Raw genomic sequence first — 21,953 nt, forward strand, 5'->3', positions numbered from 1 at the left:
CTTGTTGTATTTTATTTTTCAACACATCACATGAAAGTTAAATGGCCATATTGACACCATCTTAGGGACTGTTTTCTAAATGAAAGAAGGAAACAGCTTAAATTCAAGGATCGGTGAGAAACACTTCCAGCCAAGGAAGTCTGAAAAGAACATTAATGCAGCGTTTTAAAGGGGAAATGTTCATTACCACAAAAGTTCTAGCACTAACATTATTTTTTAAGGACAGAGAGTGACATTTTAATACTCACCGGGTAATATGAGTACTTTATCACTAGAGCTCAGGGGAAAGCCATCTTTATACCATGTAAGAACTGGAGGAGGAACAGCATTGGTCTCGCAGTACAGAGAAAGGGGATTGTTCACAATCACATCTTTACTTTCTCCAGCTCTCCCTGCATCCACCGTGTTACCAGCTTCCCATTCCTTATAAGGCTTTTGGAAACTAGGAGGAACTGCAGCCAAGGAGGGGAAAACATGAGAATTCTACAGCAGAAATAGTTAGTTTTAAATTAATGTGAAAATACTGTAATTGTTGAATAGCAGCAATAAAAACTAAGTGTATTAAATTGACACCTCCCTCCAGTTTAGATTAGCCAGGAAAATTCTAGTTCTTTCCATCAGAATGAACGACTGAGCAATCAACTGAATATTTTCTGAAGACCAATAAATAACAGCATAAGACGACCCGATAACAAAACCCAGAAGGTCTTAATCAACAATCATACTCAAATAGTAAGCTATCTGGTTTTATTCGAGTTCTAATTTTGCCTAAATTTTCAGAAATGAGTAACTATTGTTTCCAGGTATTTATACACGGTGTGCAGGCCAACAGGAAGCTAATGTCTGGAGTAAGTACTACTCAATACAGATGAACAATGTGATGCCCTAGTTTAAGCAGAATTAAAACATCTTCCTGTAGTTTATAGGAATACCAGAGTTGCTATGACATTCTGCTGACTTCAAAAACACAGCATATGTCATATGCAATAATCAAATACTGTCTTTCTTAAAAATGAACAAAATACATACAAAATAAAGATCACTCAAAACACAAAAGCACTGGATTACACCAAGCATGTACAAAGGACACAAAATTATAAAGAATTCCAACATCCCAGCCCATTAGAAAAGGAGGCTACCAGAAAAATTGCATTATCTGAACTCAGTTTACCTTGTATATTTACATCAAATTCCACTTCATCCTCTCCAGCAATGTTGGATGCCAGACAAGTGTAGCGACCAGTGTCTGACACTTGGGCCTCCTTAATCTGCAGAGCCCGGCCACCAGCTTGGACAAGGACATGCTCATCAGGGCTGAGGGGCTGTAAGGTAATTTTACAGGGAAATTAACACTTGGCACTAGAACCAGCCCTATTTGTGGAACTAACACCACATCACCTCTCTTTTGGTCACATTTGGATTGTTTCAAAGCCCTCCCTAAGGCAGCACATGGGAACAAGGGCATGTTTTGGTATTTCCTCTGCTTTGACACCCCGAAGGACACAGCAGCTTTTGTTTGTGCCACCAGCCAGGCTCTGCTTCCCACCCCCACAGAGCAGGCAGCTGCTCAGGACACCAAATACTGAGGGTCATCACTTCGGACAGTCCTGGGACAGCAGCTGTGGCCACAGGTGGTGAAGCCCAGCTCTCCTCTCCTCTGCTCCTCCTTGCCCTCAGACCAAAAGCTTTTCCTCCCTGAGTAAACTTGATCAAGCTCCAGCTCCTTGGGACAGGTCTTCAAGTCTTCTTCAGGTCTTCTTTAATGTTTATGGTTGTCAGTATCTCTGCATGTTCACCTTTCTGATACTGGTAGCTGGTCTCCTAAGAGGATGGGGTGTTACATCACCCTGAAGCCCAGCTGCAAGCTGCTGCTTAACAGAGTAGTGCCATCCCATCAGGGAAGGGCTCTCATGACATCAGGTTAAATTGGGCTGATTTAATCCCTGAACTCACTGGCCCAGCCAATGAGCTGAGGGGAAACCTACACGTGTAAAAACTACCTGTTTTCCATGAGGTGAACACTGCAAACCAACTCATGCTACAGCCACAGCCCCTCAGACCTGCTGCTCAGTGAGGGCATGGTGTGAACATAAATCCGATGCAGCAGCAACACACACATACACAGGATGTCCGCAGAATTTACACCCCATCTGACAGCAGACACAACACTTGCCTAACCTGTATCTCTCAATAATGAAAACAGATCACATCAAGGAGTCAGCACTGAACTCCTGGCATGCAGGGCACAATTACTTCAGTGCGTGGATGTGAGTGAAAGCCATTTGTCCAGAAGCAACCTAAGACAAAGCTGCTGCCCTGACAGCAGCAGCAAGCTGCTCGCAGCCACCCTCTGTCTTTGGGGACTCCTAAACTCTCCCCAGCATCACTCTTCCTTATCAGTACCCCCAGGGCATCCTAGAACTACAGCCACACCCCAGCCAGACAGAGGATGTGCACCCAGGGATTCCAGGCTGCTTCAGCATGCCCGGTAGCTTCAGCAAGAGCTGCTTCAGCCTGCCACACAAGTGCCCTGCCAAGAACAGCCAAAGCAAGAGATGTTCCATTCTCCCTCCTTACACAAGAGTTGCACCACTTCCTTTTTATCTAAACCAGCCCCCAAGCAGGCTGCACATCAGTACGACTCTGTGGCATTGCCCTTCCAAACTGCTTCTCCTCCAGACTGATGCTGTTGAGAAGACTCCATGTGGCAGGAATCACGCCTCCTTCCCCCCTGCAGAGGATCCAGATGCTTCTGTGGCTTTGTGGTTCTGCCAGAGCTGAGTGGGAGGCTCTCTGCAACTTCTGCAAGGGCAGCACTCCAGGAAACCAAGCATGGGGCCATTCTGTAACAGGGCCTTTGGGGACTATCAATGGCAAAGGGACTTGAGGCCATATCAGGGGACACTACTGGAGGCAGGGCCCTCTCCTTTCCAACACAGGCCAGCAGCAGGCCCTGTGAACTCCAGCACTGATGTCTCAGTGGCACTCCCAAGCACCCAAAAAAAAGCAAGGGTGTCCATTTGCAGAGCTCTGGCCAACAGCAAACACCTCAGGATGCATGAGGGGTTATCTTGACAGCAGGACAGTGGGAAAATGACTTCCCACTGAGTTCAGCAGTGCAAGTGAGCCTGGAACACTGCATGAATGCACATATAAACTACCATAGTACCTAGAAAGGTTGGACCAGATGATCCTTGAGGTCCCTTCCAACCTGGCATTCTATGATTCTGTGATTAACAGTGAGACTGAACATGCAGCTGTTTCTGTACAAAATCCACCCATCAGAAGGAATTAATGTTGTGACTGGCCTGTCCGTCCTTGTACCAGCTGATGGCAGCAGCAGGAATGGCATGGGCTTCACACTCCAGGGTAAGGCTGTGGTTTACTTTGATCTTCACTTCCTTAGGGGACAGACCCATCCCCGAGATATCCCCTTTCTTAATGGTGGGTGGAACTGCACAAAAACAAAGGGAGCAAGAGGGGCTCTCATTACTTGCTGTCTTATTAACAAATTTAATCAGACTTATTAACAAAATTAACAGGACAAAGGGAAAACCTGGAGGATAACCTCAGGGAAAGCAAACACAACCCCCCTATAGCCTGCCTCTTTCCCAAAGCTGAATTTTTATTTTTATATACCTATATAAATGCATTATATATTGAAACATATAAAACTGTTCAACAGTTTTGGACAAGCAAACCTGACTAGCTATAGCATTTATTATGTGTTTGCCTTGAATTCTACAAAGTTCAGTGTACTGGAGTAATTAAAAAGGGGTTTAATGGAAACTAAGAGAAACATATGTTTGAAGTCCACACTGAGAGTGACTGGTCAAAGCTCAATATTTCCATTCTGCTGAAATCCCAGTGTTGCAAAATCTGGTTTCCTTCTGAATCAGCATGAAAACAGAACATTTCAAAACTCTTCAGCTACCCCCCACCCTGGTCTCTTTTTTTTTTTTTTTTTTCAGTGCTTTCAAAGCATTTTCCATTATTTTTTCAATGGGAAATTTTAAATTATCCCTAATGCCTACAGTGCCACAATAACTGACAGTTGCAATGGCACTTAGGGGTGTGGGGCTTTATGTGCTACATAGTCACACTTCCATAATGAACTCTTTTGTCATCTTCTCATTATTCTGAATCCAATGGGGCCTTATTAAGGACTCAGTGTAATTAAAATAACAGCACGGTTACTGGGAGGATGAAAACCAAACTCCAATTCATACCAGGAAATATAACAAAAAAAGAAGACAAAAAATCATGCTTGACTGAGTCCATAATGAAGAGTTTGAGCATTAAAATAGAGTATTAGGCACAGATGCTCAAAGCACAATGTGCTGACAGGAAGCCTCGAGTGTGAAAGCTTTTGTCTATATGGTGTTTTATGGAAGGATGCAAAAATAGTATCCTCCTGTTTCACCTTACTCAAGGAAAAGTTTCCCATTAGATGTTACGTGTCCCTTCCTCTCTTTTTTTCTAAAATAGTTTCTTTGCTCACAGTATTCTCTGCTCACACCTCCCATTGTGTTGGGTTTGTCTGATTTGAAAACCATCACCAATAACATTTCAGAAGAAATGCATGATCAATGTTTCTTAAATGTCTTCCCCTGGGTGATACAAAGAGTTTTAGCCCAACAGCAGCACTGGAAAAGGATGCAACAGCAAACTTTTCCAGTGTCTTTCCTCAACAGCTGCCACGAGCTAACGAAGATGTTTGCTAAACAAAGCCACTAACAGCAACCCTGGTGTTCACCAGGGCAGGTAACACTGCAAAGGGAAAAAAACAAAGAATGAAAAACAACCCAAATGACTGGAAGTATTTCCTTACTGTAGACTTTCACTTCATAGTGTTTCAAAGTTTCCCCAGCCTCATTTGTGGCTACACAGGTGTATCTGCCAGCATTGTCCTCCTGCGCGTTCAGGATCTGCAGAGTTCGACCACCTGCCAAAAGACACAACTCTTTAATCACATCCATGTTGTACTCTTGCTTCCCGATTATTGGAATGGTTTCTGCAGGGTACTTTTCGTCCTTTGGTCCAAGTTCTGCCCTTAGAAAAACTGACTGCTTCCCACCACGCATCCTGAGTAACAAATGAGCACACAACATGTGGCAGGGCTTTGGATCACAGATCCTGTCGCTTACAGATTCCTGGAAGATTTGTTAATATAGTTCTGTACAAGAAATTTCTTGAAGATGTTTCGATAGGAAGAAGTGGTTACGGTTTCTGTGCTTCATTCACAGAAAAAGTGAAAGGCAGAATAATGGGTGAGACTGAGCAAGAAGAGCCTATTCAACATCCAGGGGTGGATGGAAGCCTCCGAACGGCCTTTCGGTTTCAGCACAGCGCTTGGGAGGAAAAAACAGATGGAGGCAACAGCCACAACATGAGGAGTGTAAATGTGAATGAGCCGAGAAGATTTAAAACTTCAGGTGACCTCTACAACTTTGACATCCACCAGTTTCTTTCCCATAGCATCCTGCTTATTTATGATTTATATTGTCTGCCTTCTCAGTAGTGAGCCACTATTTACTTTGGCTGCAGCTCTTTTCAGACAGCATTCCTAGATGTTGTCCCTCTGTGCAGGAATCCAACTCCTCACTATCCATATCGACTCATGCTTCCTCTGAACACTTGCAGTTAACAATGCTGAAGTACCTGTTCACCTACAGCACTTCATGCTACCAGGGAAGCCTGTTCCTGTTTCGCAAATCTGTAGATGTGGCAGGTAAGAGTTACTCCACAAATTGAAAATGGCAAACTACTAACAACCTAGAAAAATGCCACCACACTCTTCTTACTACTATCGTTGCTTATATCTCTTTCCATCTGATTTCCATACTTAACTTCAAGTTCCTTACATTCATTATTAACCCAAATGAACTTGTTTGCCATCATTTAGCTTTATGCAACCAAAGGATAAATACCCAAATACAAATAAAATACAAGTAAATCATCAGTCAGTTATGAAGCACTTAGAAAATACTGGAATGGGAAATGCTACAAAAGTACAAACATTGCACTCAACAGAAATACTTCCTTTGGTTTAAAAAAAAAAAAATCTGCAACAGGAAACAAAATGCTGAAAGAATAAAGTGCTATGTTACTTCTCAATAACAACGGAAAAAATGTACCTGGCAAAATGCGGATATTGCTGTTTGACTCTAAAAGATTCCCATCTTTCAGCCAGGTGATTGTAGCTGGAGGGTATGAGTAAGCCTCACACACCAAGGATGTTGGGCTGTTGAGGATAACAGCGACATCTTCTGCCTTTCCCTGGCTGTCTGCACCCACAATGGTTGGAGACACTGTGAACAACAAAATCATTAACCAGAGCAAGGACCTCTATGAAAACTCAGTTTTCTATTCTCTGTTCAGTCTAGGAATCTGGTTGCAGCCTTAACTAGCTGGGAGGCATTCCTATGAGGTGCACTGAAACCCAGAGGCAAACCGCATTCATCTGGTTTTATCCTTTGTCCTGCAGTCAAGGGCTGGTGGACTCCATTCCCCCTGAGCCTTTGTCAAGCACAGGTCAGCGGGAAGGCAGATATCCCTTCTGGCACAGCACTGGCAGCCCCACTGCCCACTGATCCTGGGAGCAGCAGGACATTAGGAGGCATGAACCTAGGAAATGAGGATGTGGAAAACAAACTGGCAATTGTTTGCATTGGGTTATGCAAGAACCACCCCAAAAAAAGCCAACTGCAGATGTTTTCAGCTCTTATGAAAAGATCACAATCTGAACAACACTTCAGATACTCCTTCCTTGAATCACAATAAGCCAATGTATTGTCCTGCTCATTCCATAAAATGCCCTAATAAAGCTCCACATTTTCTAGCTCTGTATTGTCTACATCACAGAACTGCTGTTTCTATTGAACTACTATTATTTATCAATTACTAAGCTATGGAATTTTTATCACAGCCAGGCAAGTTAAGCACTGCTGTAATTAAAGTATTAAGAAATTCCAATCTGATTATCTGTTTTTTTTCCTGGGATTAATGTCTTCTCTGCAAGAGCCAGCCCAGCTGTCTTACCAAGCACATTAAGACTGTAACTTTTGCTCTTATCTCCAGCTGTATTGGATGCAATACACGTGTATCTCCCTGTGTCAGCGACTTGAGCGTTGGTGATTTGCAGGAAACGCCCACTGGAGAGAAACTTGTGATCTCCATCCTCAGCCAGAACTTGCCCATCCTTCATCCAGGAGATCTGAGGTACAGGGTTCCCTTAATGAAGTAAAGAAAATTGTAAATATTAGTTGTTGCACAGCCTCCAGGATATGCCAAGGTTTCCAAACAACTTAAGAATACAGCGTCAGATTCACTTTTACAATATACCCTTGAGGGACATGTTTTGGAATGTGCGTTCTAAAGTCTTTGAACCTCCTGAAATAATATACAGCTCCTCTTAAATTCCAAAGGTCTTTAAAGAAGAAATATCCCAGCAGCTACTCTCATGGTTACATTTTACACAGCCTTTATAAAGAGGAGTGCTGTAGTCTTGATGCAAGCACCCTGGTTATTTAAACCCCCCCCCAAATTCCATTAAAAACATGCTGCTCAGAACCAATGACAAGCTACACCGTGGGTTTGATCAATAAATGTAAGTAGTACTGTATTACTTTTACCTGTCACTTCACATGTTAAGGTAACTTGGTGCTTCTCTTTCACTTTCACATCTTCCAGTTTATTTTCACCCACAATCCCTGGAGGCACTGCAAACAGACAAGGAGACACCATCAGCAAGTCCTATTTACAAACAAGTTAAACCCAGCAGACACACGCAGGCTGCATCTCAGCCCTAAATCACATCAGTCAACAAACAGCTCAGGTCTACCAGAAACAGGTCCAGATGTGAGAGGGTACAGAGCTAACCTGCCTGGACAACAGACACACATGCTCTTCTGCACCCCTCCACCACACAAGTCCATGCCAAGGGCAGGAGAGGACCACAGACCCATAAGGTTCTCACCTCATTTAGTCTTAAGAGCTAGAGAGATAGTGGGGGTGCTGAGAAGCATGGTCTGCAGGGTAAGGTTTCTGAGTCCCCTTAGCAGGGCAATGGTGATGAGCCACAGTTAGTGGGGCCAGCTTTGATTTTATGCACCAACAGGCTTTTTAAGTTTGGAAACAAGTTCTGTCATCACATATCAAGCAGCAAGTGATTTATTTGTTCAAAACTATGTGCTTAAGTTTACGAGTTGTTTCTTCTCCAACAGTAATTGAAAGCATCTATCTAGAACCCTAGGAAAGAACCGATTCGTTTAAAAAAATAACTCAGCTTGTCTAGTCACACACCATGTGTGTTGGTTTTTCCTCCTTATTGGCATGCTCAAAGCAATGCAAGAGATGAGAAACAAGCAGATGCTGTGTAGAGGCATACCTGTGCTTTATGCAAATACAGCTAATTCCATTCAGGCAGATGAACAAACTGAATAGGTCTACAAGCATCTCATTGTGGTACAAACTATGTTCCTCTAGGGAAGCAGAAGACAAAACTATACCCTTAAAATCCCTATCCACCTCCCAAATAGCTAACTCCAAATTATTTGGTCATTGGTTTCCAAATCATCTTGGTCACCAGGGCGACACAGACCCAGGTGCTACTGCATGAGGGAAGGCAGATTCTGAACGTGTTGGTGAGTAGCTGTGGTGGCAAATCAGCTACTTATTTCAAAGCAGAGGCATTGGTGGATTCAGGCCAAAAGAAAATGACACTACAAATCTAAGCAAGCGTGGAGAGTAACAGGCTGAAAAGGAGACCTATGGCCATTGGGAAGCAAGCCCAATGTCCAAGGGATTTTGGAAGTTATAACAAAAATGTCAGACTAGGGAGCCAGGTACCAAGCTTTAATAATCCTACAAAAAGCAAACTTACAGCCCAGATTGAAGGCCTAAAGAGAGAGGAAGTAAAATATACTCAGCAGATTATTTGTGATCTACCACTAAGTTGGAAGCAAAAGTCTCCTAAAAATAAGAATCACAGCAATATGCAGAATTCATTGTCAGCAGAGAAAAATAATGTTACACCAGATATTTTAAACTAATGAAGGTACAAACTAAAGTGAGGGAAAAAAAAAAATGGAAAGAGGCTTCCATTTCACTTGACTGGAATGGCAAAAAAGTGGCTGAAGTTGGCCTCTGGACAGGACACATGGCGAGATGCGGGTGAGAAGAATTTCGCATGCAGGAAGATGTGGCCAGTCCTGGCACTCTCACCAACTTGTGATGCAGTTATGATCAAATTCCCTGCTGTGACTGTACATACAATGCAAACCAGACGTCTGTATGGGTTCTAGTGTCCAAATGCAACAAGATCTTTCTCACATCAACTAGTGAAGGAACTAGATGGGGGAAAATATAACTGAAAATCATAAACTTTAGGACTTTTCAGTCAAGCCAAAAGTTAGTATTTATAAATAACCAGAGCAACTCATTGCTTTGGCCCCAAAGTAGTACAGTAAGATGTCAACACATATTAATTTCAGAGATATGACAAAGCCACACCAAACATTTTGCAAATATATAAATATCATGTTTATTACACCAAGCTCTCCCTGCAAACTGGCTCCTCTGTTGCACCTCCTACACCAACTCAGAGAAACAGTGGGATGTCTCTGTACAGTTCTTATTTACAGTGAGCTGGTGAATATTCTGTGTCAATATCAGGCCACATTCCAGTAACTTTCCCCTAGAAAGACAAAGAAATTACTGGGGGGAGGGAAGAGAAGACCGAACAATGGAATTTTCCACTTGAAATCAGCTTCACTGAGCAATTTTTCTTCAAGGCAAACAAAGCCTATGCAAAAGAGATGTCCAGAACCCTCATGAACACCCTGCTACTAAAACCCTCCAAAGAAAACAGTAAAACAATGAATGCTTTTCAGTGTTTATCCTCCTCTTCCATTCTACCAGACTTAAACTTCCATGAGCTCATCAAATAAACATGAACTGACATGATTGTGAGTTATCCTTTGCAGGAGGAATATGTGTAGGGCAGCTGAAGGCAAGGGAAGCTGAGAGAGCTCAGCACCTTAAAGAGCTCAGCACCTTAGAGAAAAGCAGCCTACAGGAACATGATATACAGGCCTGGTAATTGTTAGTAAAAACCAACAAACAGTTTCTAAACCAAAAAGCAGAATATTCTGCAAAATTACTATATTTTAAAAATAAGTGACAAAATTACACATTCATGGTTTCAAACAGCCATCTAAAGAGCTTCCTGTACCAGTCCTTGTCTAAATACATTAGCAGGATCACCCACTACCCTTCACCAGACTAAAATCTCTGCTGACTGAAGGTTTCCACTGGATCAGAGATCTCTATTTTGCTAAAACAATTCTAGCTCCAGTGTTTAATTTTCCTGTTGATCTTGCCTTTGCCTACACATCTCTGTTGCAACAGATTATTACCACCATGCCACTCAGTTGTACACAGTACAGGCAGTGCTGCACAGCAAGGCTGGTCTTAATTCACAGTATTATCACATGGGGTTCATCTTTCTGCATGCGAGCATTAGGTGCAAGAGACTCACATGACCTTCTTATCATTTCCTGGGGCTGTAGATTTCTTTTCACTTAAACCAGTTTAAATTCATACCAGGGCCAAAAGACATAACACTACTTCCCTGACCACTCGCTCATGTCATCTTCCTTTCACCAGTACCAGTGTTTATGGGCTGTGTGGTGAAGCAGCAGGGAATGGATCTGGCTGAAAACAAACTTGGCCAGGAAAACAAAAACACACTCATCAGCTGACTCAACCTGTTCATCAGGCCCAAGGGAGAGTGGAGCTCTGAGCACCCAGAAACAGAAGAGAGGATGGAAGGCCAGCTGTCAGTATCCCCCAGACTCCTACCCAACTGAAATAGCCACCTCACTGAAGCCAGTTTCACTGACATCACTCCTTTTCAGGAGAGAAACAAACCACAAAACAGAAGGAGCTGCCAGTTACTCCAAATTATGCCACATTAATTCAAAAAACTTAAAACAGAAAACTCACTTCTCTTTGAAACCTGTTTTTCTGACCACCTTACCAAATGTACTTTTCCCCCTCCAAGGACTTTTTTGGCACAATACTTTTTACAATACCAGCAAAGTATACAGTAGACCCCTTATCTTTTTCTACTCCAACAGAAATTATCCTGTACTTACCTAGAACAGAAAGGTCAAAATCCTTCCTCACTTCTCCTGCAGCATTGGTGACCACGCAGGTGTACCGACCTTCATCCGCCACGCGCGTGTGTGTCAGGCGCAGCGCTCTGCCTCCTGAGGAGAAAGCCAGAACACCTGCAGTCATTCAAGTCCTGCTCCAACCAACGTGCTCCCAAATTGTCTGTGCTAACCCCTACACTTCTTTTATGCATTGGTGAAATTTACAGCTGTGCATTTTTTTTCACGTGCTCTGGTTTTGGTGAACAGGGAGTAGGGAAAGCGACTGACCTTACTCATACTCCCATAATTTCTGCACGTGTGCTTAGGCCCTTTTTTTCCCCACCAGAAATTACATTTAAGTGAATTTTGAGGCATTCAGACATTTTCTGAGAATTTCTGGAGGAAATCAGAGACCAACCAGAACAATCACTGAAAACTTCCAAGACACATCTGACAAGTCTGTGCAGAGAAAATTAACCCTGCTCCGCACAGGCCACTCAGACTACAGGCAGGGGTACAGTGCACATGCAGTTCCTTGAGCAGTGCAGACTCTTGGGATGTGGCAGGAACTCTGGGCTTGCAATATGCAAGATTTCTGCAGGTACTTCTATGCAGAGAACTTTGACAGAACACGGAGTCTCAGACAGCACAATTCTTGCTGACATGAGCACTCTGCTATACTGAGCATTGAGATGACTACCCAGGAATAATAATACAGCCTCATCAGAGGGGGGGTGGGTTGTGTACATATAAAAGTAAGTTTATTTTTATAAATGCAAACACGCCATAAGGGGTATTTTCACATGCACAGATAAGGAAAAAAATACCTCTCCTCTCTTCTAGCATTGGTATTAACTGTGCCATCAATAACAACAGGTGACAACAGTACTGGTTTGCACGTAATGTTTTAAACTAACACATTTCTCCTAACGCTACAGCACAGCAGTTGCCAGAACACATTGGCATCAGCATGCTTGTCTAAAAGGTTTGCAAATATACTTGACCAAAGGACCAGGAGTCTCACTGCTTTGCCTTAGCAGAATGACTTCTCTTGGCTTCCTTTTGGGCAGAGGAACAGCAAAACAAACAGCAGCGAGCATGCAAGTGTGAAACCAAATGTGGTGGCCATCCTTCAGCTTTTCCAGTTTCTCATTAGCAGCTCTCCCATTACTAATCACAACCTCACAGTACATCACATCTGAACCACGTGTGTCCTGCCTGTGGATATCCACAGGGTTTCATTATTGGGACATATCCCAGAAATGTATGTTTCTGGGCATGTGCTTTGAAGGAAAAAACAGCTGACCTAGCCTGATGGTTGTGCCTGTGCCCAAGGAATATTCCCTGCTGGAATGAAGTCTGTGAGACTGAGGAAGGTTCATTCCTTGCAGAATCATGTCACCCTGATCTTTCCTGACATCCACATCCTGGACAAAGTCATGCAGGAAGCAAAATGAAGCAGATATCTGCCTGCAGGAGACCATCTTCCTATAGTGTCACATACTTGCACACCCAGGGCTCCAGTGTTGAGGCATGATAGGATCTTCTACATTTAGTTAAAATTTATGAAAAGCTTTGATCCTTCCTAAAGCTAGCATGCTGTAGTGCATGGCCTGCAAGGAAAGCAGATGTGTATGGTGAAATTCATTTCTAAAGTATGTAGGAAAGATCATTAAAAAGAAACAAGGGCATAGTATCTGAATTAACAGACTCGAAGTTGCCAGCAGTGTGTCCACACATTTAAATCATCTGCAATGCCAAGTATGTTTTCAGTCAACAGAACTAAATCTTGCTTTGGCAAAGTATTTTACCTCTTAAATTAGTCAAAGAGGAGGATTTTTGTTGATGATGGTTTTTTTACAGCTGTACAAGCACAAATGAAGTTCCAAATGCCATGTTGCTTACAGTTCACTACCACAACGTGTCGTTTTTTAAAGAATTGCACAAAAGCATAAAGCTTGCTGGAAAACAAAGCATTGAGTTCTGGCCTCTTTTCCCCACTCCCACTGCAGCTAACATTCAGAGACAATAAACATCTTTTTGTCTCTCACCCTTCCTGACTCCGCAATCCGGGTGGTGATATTAGCGTGGGTGTAGAAATCAACAGACAGAAGAGAAACAGTCAAGCCCTGGAGAAATTATTTTTTGTTGATAGCAACTTTGCACAAGAAGGAATGCATACCAACTCAGACAGTCAGATTAATACAGAACCATCATCAGACACCCACTCCTTTTTCCATGTACCATATGTAAAAATGGGAAAGCAGAAGACAGGACTACCTGTCAAAAACAACTACTCATGTTTAAAACGACATGAATGGTAAAAATCCTGAAAGATACCAGCTTCAAATCCAGTCTTAGCAGAGCTTCTAAACACCTTCTAGCTCCCTTACCTGTCTGGTGAATATGAACATTAACATTGACCAAGGTGAGTCTATTTTGCCTGTGACAGTAACTGGTAAGCAATCTCCCTGCCTTTACCCCAACCCACAAACTTCTCCATCTTATTTTCTCCCCTTGTCCTATTGAGGGGATGGAAGGAGAGGGCAGCTGGGTGGGCATATGGCAGCCAGACAAGGCCAACCCACCACAGGGCTGCAGTGTGGATACCTGCTCCAACGTGATCTCCCCATGGGCTGAGGAAAAATACCCACTTTAGCACCTGAAAGGCCTCCTCTGTCTCCAACCTGCCTGCAGGGCTGTTTCTCACGCTTTTCTCCTCACTGCCATGCAGCATTTTGCCCTTTCCTAAATACAATTCCACAGAGGTGCCCCCAGAGGCGCCGAGGGGTCCAGCTGTGCCCTGCAGGGGGGTGCTGGGAACCTTCAGCAACCGCCATGCCTGACAGGGGCAGCCCCAGCCCCTCCTCACACAGCCCGCCCCTGCAGCCCCCCCTGCCAACACTCTGCCTCCAAAACCCAACACGCAAACACACCAGCGTCAGTAACAGCAACACCCTCGCTGACCCCTCCGGGCCACAGGGCCATGAACCTTTGAACTCCTGTTATGTGCATTTGGTGACACTCTGGAGATCTGATGCAGTTAACTCCAAGGCCAGGAAGTATTGACATGCATTAACTTCTGACTCTCATGAATAGGTTTCCCGTTGGTTTTGTATAAAGACCCAGAAAAATGAAAGATATGCTTTGTTTATTGTTATGTGTATTCATTCTCTTCAAGATTTTTTTTTTTACTTTAAGAATAAAACAACTGAAGAGCAAGAGGTAGAGAAGCTAGTCAAATAAAAGAACTACCGCCGTACATGTGTTGGCACTGATAAAGATGTTACCATCTGACATATTTCTGGAAACAAGCACTGGACTAACTCACACCAGCAGCCAGAATAATGGCTATTCCGTGGCACAGACCACACCTCTGGCCCACTCACATGAAGTTTGGGAACAGCTTTAAATGTTTGCATGAGCTCTTCACCAGGAGCTCCAGCCAACCTGACCCCAATTGCCAAAAAGCTTCACAGTGAGTAACAGCTTCTCTTCTCTGCTTGTCCTCACAGACTATTAAACCAATCCTCCTTTCCTGTGACATACCTGCACTAAAGATGCAGAGTGTCCTTCCCTTTCTTTTCTTTAGCTACTTATTTATTACTTTTGTACCTGAGAGGATTCGCATTGAGCTGTTGGAAGTGACGGGCCATCCGTTCCTGAGCCATGTTATTGATGGCAGGGGAATTCCTGAAGCTTCACAGACCAGGGAGACAGGATTCTTCTCCACAATGCTGATGTTTTCAGGCATCTGCAGGTCACCAGCAATACTTGGGGGAACTACAGAATGGGATTAATAAAAAAAAGCATACTTCAGAACAAATAAAAACTAATTTTGCTCTCAAAACATTCTGTCATCCAAACAGTAATTCACTGAAGCTAAGACAAGCTTGGCAAGTGAAGAGCTACAAAACTGAGACATTAAATACTATGTATTAATGACAACTTCTTACTGTGTAACTGCATGGAATATTAACATTAATTCTACCAGTTCTAATACCTTTATTTCATGGCTAAAGATCCCTAGTGAGTAACAGTTTATAGCAGTTCTGCCCACTCTATAATTCCCAGCAGAAACACTATGAAAAATCCTAACCCTGACAGAGTTACATGCTTTTTTCTAATGGCAAGAACAACTCCCCATTAAAATAACTATCACAAATTTATTTTTAGCTTTTCTTTGTTAGAAATAAGAAAATTCCCACTTTGGAAGCAGTTCTACAACTCATAGTTTAGAACATAAAGCCTGGGGTCAAGAATTGACCAACATCCTCCAGCACTGCAAATACCTTGAGGAGGCTTAAAGTTCCTTTTCACTACCCTAAATTTTGATAACACAGCAAACATTCCAAATAATAATAATAATAAAAACATAAATAAAACTGCTAAATAAAGTAGGCCTCTCATTTTCGATAATGAGAATTCCTGTGTTTAATTTCACAGCATAAACATGAATATTCAGTGTTCAATGAAGTGAAAAAGTCCTATGTCAAAATTCCAGCGCCTGTAAAACAACAGCGTGTTCCAATCAATTCTGTTAAGTCTAATTACAGGGACGAATTACGAGTTGCAGATACCACCTTTAAATTCTTCTGATTGTGCCAGATGGGAGAACCTGATAATTACGTACTTCAGATATTGGCTGTCCTTGGGTAAGTGTCCCCAGGTAGCAGCCACTATCAGGGTGCTCTCAGTTAAACCTTGATTTCCATCTCCCACAACAGAATATTTCTCACCATGACACCCACCCCAACATCCTGTAAAATTATACCATATCTTGGTTTTCTCCTCTCAGGAGATGGAGCTGCTGGGGGTGGATTGTTATTAACAGGGACAGAGGTAAGATTTTTAAACGCTCAAGAGTTATAAAATGGGATCTGGATTTTTGTAACACTGCAACTGGAACTGCATCACGTGTAAAGGCTGCAATAGATACAGGGGTGCACTTAGCCACACAACTACCTCCTGGGTGCCCTGTGATGCGCTTAGAGGTCTAACTCGTTCCTGTGACGCCTGCCCCCTTTTGCACACACTCACCATGAACACTTAAATCATATTTCCTGTCAGACAGCCCTGCCACGTTGGCGGCGACGCAGACGTAGCGGCCGGTGTCCGACACCCGGGCGTTCTGCAGGTGCAGGACGCGGCCCTGGTGGCGCAGGGCGGCGCCCCCGCCCCCCAGCAGCGCCCGGCCGTCCTTCAGCCAGGAGACCGCCGGCTCGGGGGTGCCCTGGGCCTTGCACTCCAAGGAAACCTCGTTTCCCTGGGTCACCACCACTTCTGACGGATGGCTGCCACCGTCTAGGATAGTCGGTCGAACTGGAAAAGAAACACACAGTTTAGAAGTCAACTGGAAGCTCCTTCTCAGGATCTTCACCCGTTTCGGAACAGAATAATAATCAAGTTTGCCAGATCGGCGTGGAATAAAGATGGGTTTTTGAGGGGAACTGCTGGCAAATCAGTCAGGGGCTCTCTGCAATTTACAGCATTTTCCACAGGGCGGGGAAGAGACAAAGGACGCTTCAAAAGGTTTTTAGAAAAACAAACTTCAAGGCAATTTTTAAAATGCAAACATGAGAAAAATTTAAATAAAATTACTGCCTATAATTCAGTCAATTCCTACAGATCCTTGAACATTTTCTCATTCATAGGACTGTTTAAAATAACTCCTTTTATTCCTGACTGAAATACAGAATTTTCAGAAAAATGGAAAACAGTTGTCTTTACTATAACAATTTGGTGACAAGACATTACACTACCTAAAGAGGTTACATCCCTGTAATCTGTGGTCAGATGCACTTACAACATGTACGTGCAACATCTTGCTCAAGCTTTGATGCCAAATTGCCAGAGTTTTACCTACTTAACATTCTCCTTGGAGTACCCTTAAATTGTCCTTTACTCTCTGAAAACCCTGCAGCTTAACATCCCCAGACTGGTAACTCTGCCACAATGCAACCCTACTGCAGAACTGGTGAACTATGAACAGAAGCTTCACAGTAGCTTACTGTATACTTGCAAGCTGTATTCCTTCTTTGCACTTCCAGCTACATTTGAGGCAACACAAGAGTAAGATGCAGCATCAGACTTTTCAGCGATTGAAATCTGTAGCTGTCTGCCTCCGGATAGTATTCGCACCCTTCCTGAAAGGTCAGCCACCAGTGGAGAGCCTGCAAGAGACATTCTTTCAGATAAAACCACAGACAATGGTAATGAGTTTGCTCATGCAGTGCAAAGTCCACAGGCTCATTTAAAAATGATTGAGCTGCAGAACTGTCCAGTTTAAAACTGCTCTGTGGGAGTTTTCCCAGACATCAGACACCTCGAGCAAGCAGGTGCTGAGGACTTCCCGCACTAAGTGCTGAGTTCATGATATACAGCAACCTGAGCTAAAGAACAACAGCTCTCATCAGGCATCCATCCAGAAAGTTTTGGATGCTTCCACTGAGCAGCAAATCCAACCCTTCGAGTAAGACCTGCCTGCCTGTGCAGCACGTAACCGTCCCGGCCAGCGCCGCGTCGCTCTGCCGGCACCGCGCAGGCACACACCTGTGCCCAGGGTGTCCTCAGCAGAAACGTGGCCACAAAATAACATCACATCCTCAATATTACACCAGCAAAATTTTCAATCTCGGAGCCCTCGGATTAGGCAATTTACCTTCATCCTTCCAAACTGGGGGGGAGACTTTGTGACAGAAAGAATTCACCTGCCCATGATCATTCTTACAAGGCGAATGTGTATGTCCCACTTGTGCTTTTAAAATCCTCTCTATGAACAAGTGCACCAAATAATCAAGAGAACAAAAAAAAAAAATCTGTGTCTTAAGTAGCATTCTAAACTGTACTACTTTCTAACTGCCTTTCTGGACTTTCCAAAAAGTTCAGGTTTCCTCTCTGTCATCTCAGTGCATACACCTTGGCCTTGCAGTACGCCATCAGAACATGTCATACGATGCCTTTTTGGCTTCCAAGAGACAGGGCTTAAAAAGAACTTGATAAACTTGATCTTCTCTGAAAATTTTATGTAGTAAAGTAAGTGTTTTATCATTAAAATCTTATCTTTCCACAAGACAAAATTAATTAAGGTGGGCACATACCACACCGTATTGTGCCTTCTAGAAAAACATGATGAATGGGTAAGATGGATTAATAACACAAGAATTACTATACTGGAAGACTTCAGTAACTTACTTTGCCTAACATTGGCTCCAAAGGTGCTTATGCTTAAAAGAAGGTATTTAAAATACCTGCTTTTGTCTCCCAATTCATCAGGTGTTTGTCAATGTTATTTTAACCCCTAAAGCAAAAAGGTGTGCAGACTTCTTTTAAATATTAAGATGGGATGAGAGAAAGGCTCAGTATATCCCGAAAGCAATTACTACAACTAGATGCATTTTGATGGCTTGGCAGTGTGCCAGGGCTGCAAACTGAAGAACACCTCAGAGAATATGTCCAGGTTATACAGTAGAACAGGGCAGAGACCCTTGATCCAGCATCACTGGATTTCAGTGACTCTCAGCCTTCCTGGCTGGGACCCACCACCAAGGCTTGATGCTGCCTGGCTGCACTGTGGTAAGAAGGCACTCTGAGGGGGGTTAACTGCTTCATTAACTGCTCAGTTTGTAAAGTCAGCTCAGGAATCTCTGCACTGTGCTTCTCCTGCACGCCTTTCGAAATAATGATACCTGATCCAGGCAGAGATGAGCAAGAAATAAGGGAATAATCTACTACTGAAGCTCATTTTCTTCAGTAGCAGAATTATTTAGACATCTGCATGGTTGAACTCCTTACAACACACTAACAAACACGTTCATGGGAAAAAGAAAACCTGGCAGGTCAGAATTATCACAATAACTTTATAAACCAGACAATGGTCAGTTACTCACCATTCTTTTTCCAGGTAAGACTGGGTGGTGGGATGCCACTGGACTCACATATCAGGCTTATCAAGCTCCCTTCAATTACTGTCAGTTGAGAGGTGTCATCTGAGCCATAAATACTTGGTGACACTAAGAAAAAAAGCCACAAATTAGTCCCATTATGCTCTACAGCAATTGCAAGGCTTGTATCCTCTTGCTGGCAATGCCAACCAGACCCTGGGTAGGGAATGGTGCACTTGGGAATGAGTGCACCTGTCCTTTCAGCCTCTGAGGCCTGGGGTGTGCACGGGCTCCATTTCTGGCTGACTTCTGAAATGACTTCATGGAACGAAAGTGATTCTGTCAGTTGTGCAAACTGACCCCAAGTCATTCGTGGCAATAGCTCAAACCTCCAGACAGTACCATTGGTCAGCAAATGACTTCTACAATTCAACCCAAGTGTTTTCTTCAAATTTTTGAACACAGGGTCTGCCACATCCAACACAAAGGACCCCATCCCTTCCACTGCCCATTGGTAGCAGAGTGACAGTTTTGCTCATCAGCTCTGTGACTGTAACCCAGTTGCAGACAAGGGCATCACTGTTGTCACTCAGATTCTCTAAGTCTTAAAAGACTGTGGAAGATGTAATAATTGCCTTCTTGAAATGGGGGAACTTTCTTCATCAGATGAAAATGGTGTAGGTAAGGCTTGAAAAGAGACTAAAAGAAGCAGAGGAGAACATAGGCTGCACCTAGAAAATAAGATCTCACTAGAGAATAACTTATCTGGCCCATTTTTAAAGCACATGGCAGCAGGCAGCTTCTCCTTCTGACGCTTCAAACTCTTTATTTAGCAGCAACCAGATGTTTGGGTTTCAAAACGACTGTCTGCAAAGGGCTTTATTGTACTGCACTGGTTCCAAGCTTTCATTTGTCCTGCTTTTGGTCAAAATGTTTGTGCCATTGTTTAAAGGTTCACCTCACATTTAACGCACGGGCTGGTTCCAGGATCTCAGGATCTCGCCAATCCTCAGAAGGACACATTAAAACTTAAAAATAGAGCAAGCAGGACTTTTGGTCCCTGGATAAACAAAGACTTTCATTCTAAACACTTATGACTTTCACAGACACCTTTTGGTTTCTATTAAGCTTATTCCACCAAAACTGTTCACCAGAAAAGAATTATCCCTCCTCTCAAAATCCAACTGAAATGGTCTCATTGCACAGAACAAAAAATCCATGTCCCTTCGAGATAAAAGGTCCCTTGTGACAGCCCTTGCAGATATTAGAAATCTGGGGAGGGAGAGGCGAGAGATGAAGATGGTATGCACAGTAAATGGGTAGATGCTTTAGCATAAGAAAATTGCATGGTACTAAAATATCCACCTCTCATGTTTCTTTTTAATAAATAATGACAGAATTCTGTACTAAAAATCTAAATTAAAATCTAAAAGTTTTATTGTTACAAAACCTGCTAGATAATTCTAGTCTTGAGATTTCAAAGCAAGACATTAATTTGCAATAGCAAAAAAAGGCACAATTTATTAGGGATATAAGAAGAATATGATGGTGCAGAAAAAACCTCTAAAAATCAGTGTCCTGTACCACATTCATCACCCAGCCTTAAGAAGAATTCTGCTACAGCAATTTTTATGATTCAGTGCTGATAACTTTGCAGATCAAACAAAGCAAGGTACATCAACTTTTATTGATCTGAATTTCCACGCTTCAGCATTTAAAAAAGTAGAAAGCTAGTAGGTTACTTTAAATGGCATTAGAGTGCACAAATACGAGCTATGGATACAAAACCAGTTAGTTCAGTTCTAAACCACTGTCAGGGAAACCCAAAGACCTACAAAGTAGCTGCTATCAATTTAGAAGCAAACCAAAGCAGTTTGAAAAATCTGTCGCACTTTCTTGGGACAGTTAAACCACAACAAATATAATAACATTTCCCTGCATGAACCTCAGCAATTGAGTGTTTAGGAACTATAGGAGCATTTTAGTGTCTCACACTGCAATTTCTCTCTGAGTTCTGTTCCCATTCCTGGAATAAGCTTAATAAATCTTACCCCAAATATTGACATTATAGTTCTTTTCCGTTTTTCCAGCAACGTTTGTGGCCTCACAAGTGTAGCGACCAGTGTCCTGTACTTGAGCTCCTTCAATCTAGGAAGAAAACAAGGAACTGGATTTCTTCTTCTTACATTGTTATATGTGAAACTTGCAGGGAGAGGTTGCTCAGGTTTCAATTTTTATTTTTACATCGGTCTCTCTAAATAGCACTAATACAGCATCACTCCTGCAGGATCAGTCACACGCACCTCGATGCATACGATCTCCCTCGCCCCAATCCACCGCAGCAGAAGACCTAACGCTGCCCCGTCTCTAAGGGGTATCTAGTGCCTTCAGGGTGGGGATACTCCCCAGACAGCAGTGGCCACTGGAGCCTGACCACCCGGTTTACCTTCAGTAGGCTTCCATCTTCAGAGATGCTAAGACCTGGCTTCTTCAGCACGGGCCGCCCGTCCTTGAGCCACGTCAGCACGGGTGGGGGGACAGCGTTGCCCTGGCAGAGCAGCTCCACTGCTCGGCCCATGAGCACAGAGACATTCTGCTCCTCTCCCATGATGTCTGGTGGAACTACAGTAACACATCAGAAGGACCTTTAGGCACTGCAGACCTCTCAGAGTAAACATACTGTGGAGTTAACAGTCTCCATATAACCAAAATAAAACTGCAGTTACTACCTTTCTGACACAGAATTTAAGTCTCTTTTACAACACAAAAAGCACCAGATTAATTTTTGTTCCTTACAGAATACCCTCTACATAGGATCTCTCAAGACAGTGAGATACCAGCTACAGAGAAACCATGTAAAAAAGCAAGACTAGGAAAAAAAACAACACAACTTGAAATGGAAAGGAAATCA

The 21,953-nt window shown here is 43.1% G+C and overlaps 1 protein-coding gene across 1 annotated transcript in view; it reads right to left on the bottom strand.

Moving 5' to 3' along the window:
* The window catches only part of HMCN1 (hemicentin 1), a 189,408-nt gene that overhangs the window by 49,857 nt on the left and 117,598 nt on the right, over positions 1-21,953 (bottom strand). The window contains exons 41-54 of the mRNA XM_051625140.1: positions 21,489-21,664; positions 21,094-21,190; positions 19,049-19,171; positions 17,171-17,332; positions 16,200-16,481; positions 14,775-14,942; positions 11,160-11,273; positions 7,635-7,721; positions 7,042-7,233; positions 6,138-6,311; positions 4,832-4,945; positions 3,309-3,454; positions 1,172-1,322; positions 249-452 (exon numbers count right to left, since the gene is read on the bottom strand). Coding sequence (XP_051481100.1) covers positions 249-452; positions 1,172-1,322; positions 3,309-3,454; positions 4,832-4,945; positions 6,138-6,311; positions 7,042-7,233; positions 7,635-7,721; positions 11,160-11,273; positions 14,775-14,942; positions 16,200-16,481; positions 17,171-17,332; positions 19,049-19,171; positions 21,094-21,190; positions 21,489-21,664 — 2,190 coding nt within the window. The remainder of the gene's footprint in view (positions 1-248; positions 453-1,171; positions 1,323-3,308; positions 3,455-4,831; positions 4,946-6,137; positions 6,312-7,041; positions 7,234-7,634; positions 7,722-11,159; positions 11,274-14,774; positions 14,943-16,199; positions 16,482-17,170; positions 17,333-19,048; positions 19,172-21,093; positions 21,191-21,488; positions 21,665-21,953) is intronic.

This window comes from Apus apus, chromosome 7 (genome assembly GCF_020740795.1).
Source record: "Apus apus isolate bApuApu2 chromosome 7, bApuApu2.pri.cur, whole genome shotgun sequence".
NCBI classification, from domain to species: Eukaryota; Metazoa; Chordata; class Aves; order Apodiformes; family Apodidae; genus Apus; species Apus apus.